The sequence below is a fragment of the Plecotus auritus genome, assembly GCF_963455305.1.
Source record: "Plecotus auritus genome assembly, chromosome: 7".
Lineage (NCBI taxonomy): Eukaryota > Metazoa > Chordata > Mammalia > Chiroptera > Vespertilionidae > Plecotus > Plecotus auritus.
The window spans coordinates 73,893,498-73,909,564 of NC_137774.1; the positions used below are offsets into that span (position 1 = coordinate 73,893,498).

Sequence of the window (16,067 nt, forward strand, 5' to 3'; positions counted from 1 at the left end):
ATGAGGGTTCCTTTTTCTCCGCATCCTCGCCAGCACTTGTCATTTGTTGACTTGTTGATAATAGCCATTCTGACAGGTGTGAGATGGTACCGCATTGTTTTGATCTCTCTCCTTTTTTTCTTTCCTCTAGTTTATTACTTTTCTGTTAATAGCCTGTGGTCTATTCCACATCTCTTTGTCCCGTTTTTGTCTCCTGGTGTCTGCCTCTCAGCATCTTCTGTTATGTCCCTAATATTTTGATTCCTGCTTTGACATGGGCACTGCGGCCCCCACACTGTAAGCAGAGATGTGCCATATGCACCGTGGGATGTGTGTCCAGAATGGAGGAAAAAGTACTCGATATATGTGTTTTTACCTGTACAAGTGGAATGCTTATCTCTGAGCCAAAATTTTCATTTCTGATTTATGGTGATTTGCTTACAACCAGAACTGCTGACAGAAAGGGGCACCCCCACACTTGAACAGTTATATTTCATTAGAACATAGTTGGTGGTTCCTGATTCAGAATTTAACACTCTTCAAACATTTAAGTTCAATGAAAGTTTTATCAGCTTTCCCACATAAAAATTCTTTCCCAAGTGATTTAATTTTCCCAAACATTTGTAAACCTACAGCATTAGTTTCAGAATTTCCATCTCTGAGTGCTCTTCGTAGGGAAATAGCTTCTGGTTGTGACGAGGCGCCGCTTCCCATGAGATCCCAGCCTTGCCTGGAAACAGAGCATATGTGTCTCAGGATGGTGGGGTTTGCCGACAGGATGTTGCCTGTTAGTGCAGGGCTGCAGGACAGGCCTGGAGGTGGGGAGGGGGGGAGTGTACAGACAGATTTTCAAGCCCCATCCAGACATCTAGAGTCAGCCTCTGGGGGCAGGACCAGGAATCGTGTTTTGAAACACTTCATGACAGCCAGGTATGCTGTCTCTGTCCATCGGCCATGCCCATCCCCAGAAGGTCATGGCATGACTGGGTTCCCTGTAGCTCTGCACCTGTCCTACACCTCATCACCAGGTGCAGCCAGGATCTGAACCCGCTCTGCCTGACTGGTCAGCGTGTGCCTCCTCACAAAGGCTGGACACGCATCTGAAGGGACAGCCATCCTCTTCAGGAGCACAGATGTCTGAAGAGCCATTGGTAAGGTTCAAAAAGAAAATGACATAAAAGTGTAGAAGCACCTATGATCCTGCTGTCCAAGTATAACAACTGTTAACTAGTGTCTATTCTTCCAGATTCCCCCCCATGTGAATAGTAATATAAAGGTGATTTTTTAAAAAATAAAAATTGGCTTATACTATTTATGCTGTTTGGCACTTTGCTATCTTCACTTAAAATATATTGTAGATTTTGATGGTTACCAGATGGGAGGGGGGTAGGGGAGAGGTGAAAAAGGTGAAGGGATTGAGAACTACACATTGGTAGTCATGGGGATGTAAAATACAGCAAGGAGGATATAGTTAATTATACTGTAATAACTATGGTATCAGATGGGTACTAGATTTATTGGAGTCATCACTTTTTAAGTTATATAAATGTCTAATCACGGGGTTGTACACCTAAAACTAATGTCAACTGTAAATTAAATATTAAAAAATATATACTGTAGATACTTTGTCCCATAAGTCCCATCTCCAAAAGGACTTCATTCTTTTCGAGGCTCACAGTACTCTGCCAATGGGACATGGGCACGTGTGGGTGCGTGTTCAGGTGGTCTCTGTCTGTGTTTGTCAGCAGAGACTGCTGCAGGTGGGGCTTTGCTGGGGGTGGGTGTTGGGGCAAATGGGTCCTGCACTGTTGTCAGGTTCAGAGTTAGAAGGCCTGGCCGGTGGTGGGAATTGTAGGGCAGTGGGTGTGGGGTGGGAGATTAGGGGTGGAGAGCAGGAGCAGGCTGCCTGGCTCCAGTCCTTGGAGCTTAGGCCGTTACTTAGCCTCCCTACACCCATGTTTCCATGGGCGACAGAGGATGACACCCCTCCAGCTGCTGGAGGGGCTGGCACGTTTCAGGTCTGGGGACAGTGCCTGGTCCGTAGCAATACCAATTCAGGACTGTAAATGGCAGACTCCTCTCCCTTCTGAAAGTCACCCCTTGTTCTTCCATTTACTGCGCGTTTAATCTAGTAATAGCAGCTCCTGTTTTCCTGGGCGTTCCTGTGAGTCAGGCCCTGCTCCACCTCAGGTGGATGTTTCCACTGTACAGATGCCCCGGAGGCAGTGCAGCCCAGCTCCACCAGGGGGGGTGTTGGAACCAACTCTAGAGCCTGTGCCTGATGGCAATGTGGCCTGAACTTCGTCTACCCTGACACCACTGGCATCCGCCATCCTGTCCACTTTAAAGCCAATGAAACCTGCCCTAAACACATGGTAGGGCTGCTGGTCCCAGCCCTCCAGGATCATGGTGTGTGCTCTGTCCCCCGGAGCCTGCTCTCCCCGCAGCCTCCTCTGCTGACCGCAGGGTGGGAGTTGTTGCCCCAGCCCAGCTCCTGGTTTGTCGCTGGGACCCCATTTTCTCACTTCCCTGGTTTCTGCCTCACTGGAGTCCTGTGTGGGGCCAGCACAGTGGCCCCTGCAGGTTGGACGGCCTCTCAGCCTGTCCTGGGCTCACCTAGCTCAGTGGTGAACAGCCAGCATGTCTCCGGGTTGCGGATGGTGAAGGCAATGTAGGCGTCAGGAGCCTGCCGGTCCTTCTGGCAAGCAGAGAGTGTCTGCAGGACCCTGACCAGTGAGAGGACAGTTTCTGGGCAGTACAGCACATCTGCAACGAAAAACCCTGGGTCACTGACAGGGACTCCCTCTAGGATTCAGGACCCCAGAATGGAGAGCGCTGGCTTGTGCCAACCCTGGCAGCAGGTCAAGGGCCAGGAAAGCAGCAGTTCCATTAGATGGGAAGAAAGTTACGTATGTAAAAAAAGAAAATCCTTAGGAGAATGAAAGCTGCTGAAAGACAAGGAAACTGAAAAATATCAAGGACTCACTGCTTGTTCCTTTAAAAAAAACACCAATTCTTTAATAAAGCAAACCTGAGTCTGCTTCAGACTTCTTGCCTCTTTGCTCTCTGCAGTGTGGGGACCAGTTGGCTCCTGCCTCACAGCCAGGCTTACAGGGATGGTGCCACCTTGGGGTGTGCTGCTTGGGCTCTGCGCTCGGCCACTGTGTGCCTATGGGTCTCAGGGCTGTGGCCCAGGACCAGAGGTATAGACAGCTCTGTCAGCCAGGGGTTGAGGTGAGCTTGGCAGAGGATAAGGGGTCTGTTGGTGGCCAAGCCGAATGTCCCTTTTCTCAAGGAACCTGTCCTTACACTAGACGTGGGTGGTCCCCTCTGTGGGGACTCGTCTACGAAAGACACGGTGTGCATCTTGGAAACATGCAGGAGCTCTTCTCAGGGCCACACAGACATGTGGCGATGGCACAGAGCACAGGGAAGCCAGCGCTGACAGAGGTGGGGCACTCAGAGCGCCTTCCCTGACTCGGACTCCACTGCGGTTGGACCCTGAGCCCATGGGTGCCCGTGACACACAGAGGACTCAGATAGTCCTGGAATACTGTGCTGTTCCTGTGGCCCTGACAAGACAAGGCTGCCACAGCCATTTCCCACCCCGTCCGCCTGAAGATGGGGCTGCTTTCACTGTTTGATTTAGGTTCTAGATGGCAACTGAGTGGCCTCCCTCAGACTCTGGAGAGGGACACAAAGGCCGGGCTAATAGGTCAGACCACTGTGGTGCCCTGGGGTCTGCTCTGCTCATCCCAGGCCTTTTGGGCAAGAGCCAGGTTAATTGTAGTGGTTCTGATGGAACCACTACAATGGGAGTGCAAAAGTAGCCACTTGATCAAACAGGCGCATGTGGCTTTAGGGTACCCAAGTGGCACACCCTGTGCTTTGATGTCGCTCTGGAGGCTCACAGTGACCCTTCCAGATGTCTCATCCGTACCTCCCTGACCCTGCAGAGTCCACGGTCTGCTTCCCTGAACTGAGAGTGGGTGGAGCCACAAGGAAGCCACAAATGGAAGCCACAGGGGGCTGAATGACACCTGCTGCGATGATGACGTCTGGCTGGAAGGCAGAGAGCTGAGGGGCCGTCACGATGTCCCAGTCTAGCTGCGTCACCGTCACCCTGGGACTCTCTGCGTTGTGGGTGTTGTGTCCTGGGTGCTGCACAGGGGTGGTGGCATCTGACTCTAACAGGAGGCCATTGAGAAGGATGTTCCCTCGGAGCTGCTCAAGGACAAGGCTGTGACAGTCGCTGAAGACATATGCTCTAGGATGGCACATCTTGCAAATGGTCAGGCCTGTGAGGCCGGCTCCACTGCCGAGCTCTAAGACAGTCCTGAGTGGGAGAAGGGGACACGTGTTTGAAATTGTGTTGGGGAAAACTCGCCGTGGTACCCTGCCCTGTGCCCTGAGGTCACCTGTGAGTGAAAGTCGCTGGGTTTTCTATGGCCCATTCTGCAAGGTAGAGTGCGGCATTCCATGTGACCAGGCCGGTGGTGCCATGGGAAACGATGGCTGAGCTCTCAGAGAGTGTGACTGAGTCCCCGGAAGGCTGGATGGAGACAGGTAGAGAGATAATCCAGCCACCAGAAGACAAGAAGCTGGCGTTAAAGAGAAAAAAATCACAGCAGGTGGATGGCTAAATAAACTGGTATGCCCATGCCATGGAATAACACACAGCAATAAAAAAGAATTGTTGACACATGCACCAACCTGGATGGATTGCAAGAGTGTTATGCTGAATGAAAAAGGCCAATCTCAGAAGGTCACATACTCTGTGATTCCACTTATCTAACATTCTCAAATTATAGAGTTGTGGAGACGAAGAAACAGATCAGTGGTGGGGCTGCCTGGGGTAGGAATGGGGACTAGGCATGGGTGTGACTATGAAGGGGTGGCCTGAGGGAGGTCTTTGCCGTGACAGAACAGTTCTGTGTCTTGACTGTGATGGTGCCTGTGTAGGTCCCCACATGTGGTGGACGACACAGAATTACACACACACTGTGCCATGTCAGTGCCCTGGCTGTGATGCTGTGAGTGTCAGGTGTTTCCACTGGGGGACACTGGGGAAAGGGCACGTGGACCTCCCTGTACGATTTTTGCAGCTTTCTGCGAATCTAAGTTATCTATAATAATAAAAGCATAATATGCTAATTAGACCGGATGTCCTTGTGGACGAAGCCAGGGCTGCGAGGATTAACAACAACAACAAATATAAGTGTGTGTGTGTGTGTATACTCACCCCCCCGCCCCAAAATGAAAAGTAAATTAAGAGATTGCTATGGGATGAACTGTGTCCCCCAACCCTCTCAATTGAACCTCTGAATGTGACCTTATTTGGAGATGGGGTCTTTACAGAGGGAGTCAAGTTCGAATAAGGTCATGACTGCATCCTTATATGAAGAGGAAATCAGGACATCGAAACACCACAGGGATGATGCTATGAAAGAGAGACAGGGAGGAGACGGCCATCTGCAAGCCGAGGAATGGCTGGACACAGCCTTCCTTGCAGCCCTGCTAACACCCTGACTGTGGAACTATAGCTTCCAGAACTGTGAGGTGATACATTTCTTTTGTTTAAGCTACCCATTTTAAGGTACTTTTTAATGAAAAACAAAAGCAAAGAACAAGTACTAAAAATTATAATTTAAGAAAGCATTCCTGAAAAAAACAAAACGATTTGAAATAACATTGAAGGAATACAAGTATTGCTCTTGGGATCACCAACCCCGAACAATCAACCCAAGACACATTCTAGTAAAATGACTGAACTTTGAAGAAAGAAGACCTTTTGCCCATCTAAGAGAAAAGGGAGAGAAAATTAGATTATCATCAGGCTTTTCCACAGCAATGCTTCATGCCAAAGAAAAGGGAGAAACATATTTAAGAGACTCAAGAAGAGAAAATATGAGTCAGAATTCAAGTATAAATGGCTCAGACTGTTATCAACATATAAGAATGCAGGGAAGGTCAATCCCAGAATCCCTTCTTAAAGAATCTATTAGAGAACAAACTTCAGGCAACCAAAATGGCTAGAGAGACGTCAACATGTGGATTGAGGGGAGCTCTAAAGACATATAGATTGAAAAGGAAGAGACTATGGGATGTGTGCTAGGTCATTAATGTCTATGCCCACCCTCCGGACCCCGTGTCTGTGTTATGTTACAAGGCCAAGGGGCTCTGAAGATGTGCTTAAAGTTACAGAACTTGAGATAGAGAAATTATCCTGGATTATCTGGGTGAGACCAATTTCATCATCTGAGCCCTTAAAAGTAGGGCATTTTTTCCTGGCTGAAGATTGAGAGATTTGAACTGCAAGAGAAACCTGACCTGCTGTTGCTGGCTTTGCTGATGAAGGGGCCATGAGTCAGGGAACTGGGGGCAGCCTTTGGAAGCTGAGCACAACCCCTAGAAAAGAGCCAGAAAGGAAATGGAACCCGAGTCCTGCAGCCATAGGAATGAATTTGTGCCAATGACCTGCATAAGCCTGGCCCAGCCCTCTTGACACTTTAATTTTAACCCTATGAGATTCAAAGGAGAGAAATCAGCTAAGCCCACCAGACTTCTGATCTACAGAACTATCTGACAACATGACAATTTATGTTTCCTTAAACTGCTAAGTTTGTTGGTAATACTATGCAATGCCTTTATGATGACAATGTAGCTATGGTGTGGCAATAAACAAATAAAAAGAGGGAGGATGGGGATAGTGTATATAAAGATTTTATACTATTTTCAGCAACCATAATGGTGAATAGGATCAGCTGCATGAGTATTTGGGATAAAGCAAAAAGGCATTTGGGGGACATCCTAACGTTATCCCCTGTGTTCTTGAAACCAGAATTTCCAGTGTGGGAGAAAGGAGAGACAGATGCACTGTAAAGAGGCTGAGTGAAACCCTGCAGTTCTGAGACTGACAGCTGTCAGAGGGGAGGGGGGTCCGGAAGCTGGATGAAAGAAGGTGAAGGGATTAGGCAAAAAACAAAAAACTCTCTCTCTCTCTCTCTCTCTATATATATATATATATCTCATAGATAGACACCGACAACAGTGTGGTGATAGCCAGAGGGTAAGTCGGGGGGGGGGGGCGGGGAGGAGGTGATGGTGAGGAGGGCAAAGGGGGGGAAAATGGGTCAAAAAGAGACTTTGCCTGGGGTGATGAATGCATGATACAGTGTACAGAATATTAAAAACATTTTTATTTACTGATTTTTGAAGAGAGGAGGCAGGGAGAAAGAAACGTTGATTTGTTGTTGATTTATTGGCCGATTCTTGTATGTGCCGTGACCAGGGATCAAATCTGCAACCTTGGTGTATCGGGATGACGCTCTAACCAATTGAGCTACCCAGCCAAGGCGATGCTTTGTTGAATTGTACACTTGAAACCTGTACAGTTTTGTGAACCAATGTCACCCCAAAAAATTCAACTACAAAAAAAGAAACCCTGCAGTTTTGATTTTGAATTGGAAATGTCAATATGGATTCATGAGGTATTCTATGTTAAAAAGTATGTATATACATATTACCACTCATATCCTAGTTCTGTTCACTGGAAAGGCCTACACTGTAGCAATGAGTACCCTAATGCCCAGATTGTGGTCTCTAAATATCACTTCCAAGTAAAAGAAACCAGGGTTTGTTGAAGACATGGCTAATTCCTAGTCTGGGGTAGGAAATATGCAAGATGAGTCTGGAAAAGCTTGACAAAAAATACAGCAAGAGCCCTGGCCTGTGTGGCTCAGTTGGTTGGAGTGTCGTTCCATGCACCGAAAGGTTGCCGGTTTGATTCTCAGTCAGGGTACATACCCAGGTTGTGGGTGTGATCCCCAGTTGGGGTGCACACAGGAAGCAACCAATTGATGTCTCTGTCACATTGATGTTTCTCTCTCTCTCCCTCTCCTTCTAAAATCAATAAAAACGTATTTTAAAAAAATTAAGCAAGAAAACGATTAGGGTAATGTCAAAAGGGCTCAGAAGCCTATTTGAAGTGCCTCAAAATAGCACATTTTGAGCTTCAACAGAACATGATTTGCTTGGAATGAACCCCTTCTGGGGATGATAGGAAACAAATTCACTGTCTTGAAAAGGAAAGATGAAGCCTGTATCCTTCCTTTTTTCTGCAAGCTGTGAGTAACCAAATAGTGGATGAAGGGAGGCACCTCCTTATAAAATTTCTCCAGTTAATGAGTGAAAACAAAATGATAGAATCAGGAAATTGCCCTTGTGCATCCTCCAGAGAATGAGTTAGTCTGAGCGTTGGGCATTCATAACTACTGTCATTAAGAGGATAACAAACAGATATGATGTGCCTCCTAGAAAGCCATATTGTGTTCTTGTCAAAGCAACGAAACAGACATGAACCTGAGTGGGCCTCTGAATCCAGACACCGATTTTTGGGAAACAGAGGATGGAGGACCAAGTTGAATAGCACCACGTGTGCGCCACCAAAAGCCAGCCTGTGGAAGGCTATCAAGGCCAAACAACAAAGGCTGTTCAAAGGCACCGCTAGGAGAAGAGCTGGAATGGAGATGGTACCTGTGCATGAAGGGAGACTTCAAGCCACACCTAGTTAATGGGCAAGACAAAATGCTAGTGTCCATAGGTGGACAGGGCAGTGATAAAACCTCAGAGTGATTAGTCTGAAAGGGAGATGGTGGTTACTTTTGCAGGGGCTGAGGGCTAGAAGAGATAGGTCAGACGGGGGCCTTGTGGGCTAGCTGCCAAAATTCTGTCTTTTGACTGGAGCGGAGGTTACCAGGGTGGCTGCCTTGCAATGATTCAATAAGCTGTATATTTATTTTGTGTGGTTTCCTGTATCTATGCTTTATTTTATGGTAAAAGGTTAAAAACAGACAAAAACATCTAAGATCCCTCTGACTGTTGTGTGCACAATGAATTTTTGTGGGGCAAGAAGCTGGAAGACCAGTCAGAAGGCTGAGACAGTGGTCCAGGCTGGTGAGGATAGTGGTGGGGGAGAGTGGGAAGTGACTGGTGTCCTATAACATCCAATCATCAAGCATTTATTGGGGACTGAGTGCGATGTCCCTGCTATGTAAACACTATGCATAACCTAATTTAACTCCAGCCACCCCATAAGATAGGTACTATTATTTGTCAAAGTGCTTGATTTACAGATGAAGAAACAAGCTCAAGGGTGGTTAACTGATTCCACCTAAGACTACAGAGCTGATGAGTCAGGATCTGAACCCATGGGAGGCTGCTGGAGCCTGAGTTGTAACTCTGTGTGCAGAGGCGGGTGTCTGGCCTGTGTGGGGAGGAAGGCGCATGGCTCCTACCAACAGATAGCTCCTGTGGCACTGAGTGGGCTCCTCGGCTGTCAGGATCTCTGCCAACGCCTCGTACAGCTCGTCCAAAGGCTCTTCATGAGCAGCTTCGTGCTGGGGGTGGTGGAGCAAGAGCTTCAGCAAGAGCATTAAATATGGACCCTCATGAATCAAACAAAGGTCCTGTCTATTTGCTTTTACTCTGACTTCTAAAAACGGCTGGAGGATTTTCACCAAATATGGAGGGGCAGATTGGGATGGATTGACATAACATGGGCTACTTGACATATAAAAAATTTACTCAGTGGCGGTACCTGGGTATCTCAAATAGGTATAGAGAGGGTGAGGGTGAGAATAAGGTATAAACACGGAATGGCATGAGAGCTGTTGTGTGACAGGGACAGAGAGTTCTGCCCTTCGACCATGATGTCCTGGATGGAAAACACAAATGGTGCTTTTAGGTGGGCCCAGGCAAAAGCCATAGAATGGCACTCCACACTTCAGGATGTGGCTTCATCAGTGGGCAACCTGTCCTGCGCCCCATGGGAGTGGGGTGGGGTGGGATGGCATCTGGTGGCCTTGCTCCCCCTAGTGTTGGGGAAGAGACCTACTGGTGACTGCTAGATGTGCCAGGCTGGTGAGAATGAGGGATGGAGGCAACGGAGAGGCCGGGATCGCTCCATGTGCTAAGCGTGGGTAATGCACAGCCCTTGTATTCAGAGGCCAAACAGGTCAGGCCTGCTACTGATCACTGAGGGTTTGTCTTACTGAACTCCAGTCTAACATGAAACTCAGCAAATTTGGGTTCAACCTTAAAATCCATCCTGTATCAGTCAGGAAAAGAGCTATTCCAGGTAGTTCATTGGGGGGAAGGTAGTAAGGGGAACTAGTTATAAAGGCATTGCAAGAACTAAAACCTCCAACAAGGACAGTGCAGCAATCCAGAGACTGGCAACAGCAGGAAACTGTCAAAACCTCTCAGGTGGCAGAACAGAAGGAGAAGGTGGGGATACGATGCTCAGGGCTGCCCAGTAGAAATGACAACTCGCACAGGGACCACTGAGGAGATGCAGCTCCTGCTGGAGATCCCTCGAGGCAGAGAGGGAGAAAGGGTTTGCAGAGGAGGCAAAGGGCATGGGATGGATCTGAGCTCCAACAGGCAAAACTGGGCAGAGGGCCCACTTCTGGAGAGCTAGCCAAGTGCCAGACACTGTCTGGCTACTGGGCAGACAGTGCCCACCACTGACCTTTCTGATGAGCTCTGAGAGAAAGCACCGGACATACTTCACAGACGGCGGATGCTTCACGCACAGAGGATGTTTCACGGTCTGTGACGAAGGACACATGTGAGTTGGTGAAGAAACCCGGCCTTAAGTCTCCCATGGGCTCTAAGTGATTACACAGCAAACCCCAGTTACCTGATCCCTCAGCAAACACATACAGACACAAAGGTTCTGGCTTTAGGTGATTCTCATGCATCTGAAAGAGTAAGTCTTCAGAATAAGCCCTTTTCCAACAATTCTCTGCTGCAGCAGCACCGACTGTGGCAGTGTTTCTAATGCCCATTCTGGGCAGGAACATGAGGCACGCGGACCCAAGTGAACACCCTGCTATTGACTGAATGTCTGCATCTCCCCAAATTCATATGTGAAATCTAACATCCAATGCAATGGTTTTATGAGGTGGGGCCATTAGGAGGTGATTAGGTCATGAAGGTGGAGCCCCAAGAATGGGATTATTGCACTTATATGAGAGACCCCCATAGCGGTCCCTTGTGCCTTCCACCATAGGAGGATACAGAGAAGATGGCCCTCTATGAACGAGACAGCAGACCCTCACCAGACACTGAAGTTGGCACTTTGATCTTGGACTTCACAGCCTCCAAAACTGTGCGAAATAAATTATTGTTGTTTATAAGCCTCACAGTCTATGGTATTGTGTTATAGCAGCTGGACTGGTCTAAGACACATCCCTTCCCAGGGCAGCCAGCATGAAAGAGAGTTTGTAGTAAGGACAAGTGTGGATTGCCTGGCTCCATGGAAGAGACAAGGGCCCAAATGGTGGAACAAGGCAGATTTGGCACCTGTCCTCCTGGAACTCATATCCCAGCCAAGGAGTTGAGCAGGAGCCAGACCATGATGAGTGGTCTGATGGCCAGGGCAGAGGAAAATGGGGGCTCCACCTGGGACATGGAGGAGGGGAAAGGGGGCTCTCAGGGGTGACAGTTCAGTGGAGACCTAGAGAATAAAAAAGCAGGGGAAGAAAATCCAGGCAGAGAGAACAGCTTAAGCAGGCTCCAAGGTGGCCACAGCCTGGCATTTTGGGAAGGAGGGCAGGGTGACAGGAACAATGAGAGTAGGGGCCAGTTCCAGGGGGCCTGTTGGCTGGAGAGACATTATTTTACCCAAGGGCAATAAAATATCCACACACTGCTCAGGGGCTTTCTAGTTGGCTGGTGCTATGTGGGATGAGAATCCGAGTAGCCTACAAGACAACGAACAATGACCTTGGACATGTCTGAGCTCACAGTCCTGAATACTAGATTGCCCTGAAGTCCTCCCTAGCTACAGCTCCACCTTCTCTACTTGGTGGTCAGAAGGATACTCCTGGTTCACCCTCCACACAGGAATTCTTTTTTTAATCCTCAACTGAGGATGAGAAAGAGAGAGAGAAAAAACAACAACACATTGATCATTGGTTGCCTTCTGTATGTCTCCTGACCAGGAATCGAAGCTGCAACCTTTTGGTATAGGGGACTATTCTACAACCAACTGAGCCCCATTGGCCAGGGCCACGCAGGAATTCTTAATCTGGGTTCCTTGGAGGGCTTAGTGGTGGGAGGAGGATCTGTGACTCCCCTGAATTTGTATTCCAAATGTATTCTGATGCATTTTTTTTTCTGGGGGGAGAGCCCATAGGTTTGGGTTTTGAGAAGGGTTCATGACCCTTCAGAGGGTTGAGAGCCAGGAGGCAATGTAATCTGCACGTGATCCACATGGCCAGGGGCAGGTCAGGCACAGTGGTGGTTCCACATATACCCTCACCCACACGCATCTTAGAATCCAAAACTCAACTCCAAAAAGCAGGGGCCCACCTACATCTAGAAGAGAGACACAAGAGGGCAAGACTTGCATCTTTATTTTTCCCTTAAATGTAAAGAAGAAATTCTCTGAACAGCTAGCAAATGCTAGATGTTCCCACAGCTGTCACTTGTTTTCTCTGTGGACAGTTTAAAAAACATCTGCCAGACTCCCTCCTCTCAAGTAGATTTTTGTATAGTCTGATATCTTCATCTAAGAAAGCAAAAGAGCCAGAGCTCTCTGAGGTGCTCCCACCCAAAAGCAGTGCCTTTCTTTTGAAAGGAGACAAGCACAGGCACTGCACTTCTGTCATGTCCTCCTGGGCACGTCAGGAGGCTGGTGACTGCATTCCAGTGACTCTGTGATTCTTACCTTCTGCAAAATATCCAGCAGCAGCTCAGAACTGGAGTCCCTTAATTTCTCTTCTAGGCTCTATTTGGAGACAGAGTGGGGGAGAGAGAGAAATCAAGACATTTTCACAGGAACATTAAACATGCAATAGAACATGTTGGCAAAGTGCTAAGTGATCTCTCCCCAGGGACCTTGGTGAACTGGAAGTAGAAGCCACAGGCGGCTGAAAGCCTGACCTTGACAAGTCCCAGGTTACACCTGGATGAGTCGGAGAAAGAATATCAGGAGACAGACACTTGGTTTGCATTAGCCCTGGCTGCTAAGCCTCGCCGGGGTCACAGACTGGCTTGGTTGCTGTCTTCATCAGCCAGGAATTACAGTTAGCCAGGACATCAGCGCCTGATTGGCTTGCCTTGGACTTGACATCCGAGTTAATGTGCAGCTGCCAGGCCCAGCTTATACACTGTCCTCTCCTGCAGGGGACTCCTGGTAGTGAGCTCAGGCTCCACAATCAGGCAGACTGCCTGGCTGGTGTGTGACCCCAGGCAGATCCCTTTGTTTCTCCAGAACAACTTATCACATGCTGTAAGACCTGTCCCTGGCCTCTCTCTCATCTCACTTGCCATCATCCATCTCACCTCTACTCATGCCACTCCAGCCACACTGGCCTCCTTAGAGCAGCTTGCTCTCATTGGCAAAACCTCTGCACTCCCTGCTCCCAAGACCTCCCACAGCCCACTGCTTCACTGTTCAGGTAGTGGTTCAAATTTCTCCTCTTGGAGGCCTTCCCAGATTCCCCTACTTTGATGAAACATTTCCTTGTTTTATTGGCTTTATAGCCACTGTTATCCTATGGAGTTTTCTTATTTATTCATTTACGTGTTTATTCTCTGGCTCTCCCATCTGAACAAGGCCTCACCTGTGTGCTGCTGATACTGGTGCCTGGCTCATGGAAGGCATCCAGTAAACATTTGGATGGAATAAAAATACTAGCTAACACTTACATCCATTTACCATGAGCCAGGCACTGCCTCAGATACTTCATTGTCATGCACTCCTGAAAACAGCCCTTTGAGGTAAGCATCCCGTGCTACTAGTAAGAAAACTACAGCCTAGAAGTGTGCAGTCACTTGCCCAAGGTCACACAGCTTGTATGGGATTTGGGCCAGGATTCCAAGCAGGAGGCTGTCTCTCAGGTCTGAGCTCTCCACCTCTCTTCTAGTCAACCTGTGTGGTAAAACACAGTAATAGTAATAGCACCCACCACATGGGTGTTGTGGGACAGCCTAGGTATGCATTTAGCATGGTCCTGGTACAGAGTATGCACTTATTTTATGTGAACAATTTTAGCTGATATGGAATTGGGTCCCATAGATGCTGTTAGAAAGGTTTAAATTTTGGGTTAAAAATGTACATATTCCTTTGTGACTGGAAATGAGCTCACAGAATGCTAAATGGTTTATGTCAATAAAATACAAATGACTAACGAGGGGAAGACCCGGAAAGAATACATATCCAAACTGAGTCATCCCAGTGAGCTCACCGCACATGAATTATAAAGGAGGCAATGTCATTAGAAATCTCCTTGGCAGAAGGAAGCTGCTGCCATGCCATTGTCCTGTGCAGTGGCAGGTCCCAGGGCAGGGGAGCTGAGACTTCTATCATCTATTTTCTGGCCAGCTTTGTTTCTCCCTGTCTCTTCCTTCCGAGGCTTAAGAGCCTCAAAGTTGCCTCTGAGACAATTTTGTCCAAAGCTGATGACAAAGATGAAAACACCCAGGGGCATGTGTCTGTAATTGGGTGCGGGAGTTGTCTGTGATCTGGTCACTGCGCTCATTGCAACCTGATCTCTAGCTGTGCTGAGGCCGTAGACCGTTAAAATGGGCAACAGCAGCTGTTTCTCATGACCGGAATAACTGGCTAAGAAAAAAAAAAAAAGTCATGAAAATTTCTGGGAACTGTCCATGACCCTAAGAACCTGAGTGAAAAAGGTAGTTGGGAGGAAACCCTGCATTCCTTCAATTCGTGGGACCCAAGTAGCAAAGGTAGCGGAGGGCGGGAAGCGCCCAGAGGAGAGGGAGCTGGTGGCCGGGTGAAGGGTGGGCTTCCCAGGGGCGCGCAGGTGCACCTGCTGCTCTCCGCCATCAGCCTGCTCGGCCCCCAGCGCAGCCCCAGGTCCAGCACCAGAGGTAAGGCCCAGACACCCGAGAAAGCCGAGGCCGTCCAGTGGCGGGGAGGGCGGGAGTGGGAGCCGTAGCGCCCCCCTCACCAGTACTTCGCCACCCACCGCTGGCACTCAGCGCGCCCTGCCGCCCACCTGCCAGGGGAAGGAGCGAAGCGCGCGCGCGGCCAGGAAGCGGCGCTCGAAACTCTGCAGCAGGCGCGACGCTTCCACGCTCTCCTCCAGCGCCATGACCGGGCGGAGCAGCCGCGTTGCTCGGGAGACGGGGCGGAAGCGGGGAGGTGCCTGGAGGAGGCGGGACCAGCCCTAGGCGACTCGCGGGGTCCGAGGGCGGGGCTTGAAGCGTCCAGAGAAGGCCGGAGGGGTCGGGGGCGGGGATTGGGAGCGGGGCCAGGCGCGCTTGTGCTCTGGGTGGAGAGGTTAGGGTGTCTAGGCGGGGCCAGGCGGTGCTCGCGTCCCTGAGTGTGGTTTGGGGAGGGAGTCAGGGTGTTGCGGGTTCTGGGAGGCGGGACTTGGGGAAAGTTGGAGGCGGGTGCAGGAGGCGGCTCGGGCGAGCTTTGGGATCTGGGAGGTGGGGCCAGGGTCGGAAGGGGCGGGGCCAGGCGTCGGCGGGGCGGGGTCAGGGTTTGGCGCCACACGAAAGCTTGGTGGAGCCGCGAGCGCTCCCCTGGGAGCGTCCCCTGAGGCTGAGATGCCGGTAAACATTCTCGCTGTTCCCGCACTTTCCCGAGGGTTTTTTTTTTTTTTGTCGGGGGCAGCCCCCGCCTCCCTAACCTAGCCCTGTCCCCGGTGGCGCCACTTCTCTGTGTGAATGGGCAAAAGGGACCCTGACCGCCCTCATGACCCTGGAGGGGGGTGCCTACTCAGGCCCGGGGTCCTTGGGCTCCGGCCATGGCCGCCCTTTCCCTTCTTGGAAAAGGGCATTTAGGTCAAAGTGTTGTTTTCCAAACTGGCTGGCATACGGAGGGCGAAGAGATACGGAAGAGAGGCAGGCCACCCCAGGTGGGTAGGTGGCAGGTTTAATAAGGGAACTTATTTAAGAGTCTTGTCTGGGAAGTCTCGAGAGGAGTAGGTCTCCGCACTGCTCGCCAGAATCTTAAAAGTTTCCGTAGAGGCCTTCAGTCGTACCCGTACCCAGTCCAGGTGGTCCATCACCACAGTTCTCTCAAGGTTGTGTCCTAGAACCCGCTC

At 49.6% G+C, this 16,067-nt stretch overlaps 1 protein-coding gene across 4 annotated transcripts; it reads right to left on the minus strand.

The window, feature by feature from the left end:
• Nucleotides 1-123: 123 nt before the first annotated feature.
• On the minus strand, nucleotides 124-15,340 carry EEF2KMT (eukaryotic elongation factor 2 lysine methyltransferase). Of its 4 annotated transcripts, none has more exons than XM_080680803.1 (8): nucleotides 15,012-15,340; nucleotides 12,716-12,775; nucleotides 10,511-10,591; nucleotides 9,276-9,377; nucleotides 4,398-4,531; nucleotides 4,020-4,315; nucleotides 2,596-2,745; nucleotides 124-709 (listed from the first exon to the last, which is right to left on the minus strand). In XM_080680803.1, the coding sequence occupies exons 1-8, from the start codon at nucleotides 15,105-15,107 to the stop codon at nucleotides 609-611; spliced, it is 1,020 nt and encodes a 339-aa protein (XP_080536929.1). In that variant the 5' UTR covers nucleotides 15,108-15,340; the 3' UTR covers nucleotides 124-608. The 4 variants fall into 4 exon arrangements, 3 of the variants coding, with proteins under 3 accessions (XP_080536929.1, XP_080536930.1, XP_080536931.1); XR_013961237.1 differs by having other exon boundaries at nucleotides 143-709; nucleotides 3,920-4,315; XM_080680804.1 differs by lacking the exon at nucleotides 9,276-9,377 and having other exon boundaries at nucleotides 143-709.
• Nucleotides 15,341-16,067: the final 727 nt, after the last annotated feature.

What these genes read in the sequence shown, in the direction of transcription:
- EEF2KMT (XM_080680803.1), bottom strand. Translation starts at nt 15,107, where the DNA reads ATGGCGCTGGAGGAGAGCGTGGAAGCGTCGCGCCTGCTGCAGAGTTTC. An exon ending in TTCGCTCCTTCCCCTGGCAG is followed by an intron (nt 12,776 to 15,011) that starts GTGGGCGGCAGG and finishes GTCTCCAAATAG; the next exon opens with AGCCTAGAAGAGAAATTAAG. An exon ending in AGACGTCATCATCGCAGCAG is followed by an intron (nt 2,746 to 4,019) that starts GTGTCATTCAGC and finishes TTTTCGTTGCAG; the next exon opens with ATGTGCTGTACTGCCCAGAA.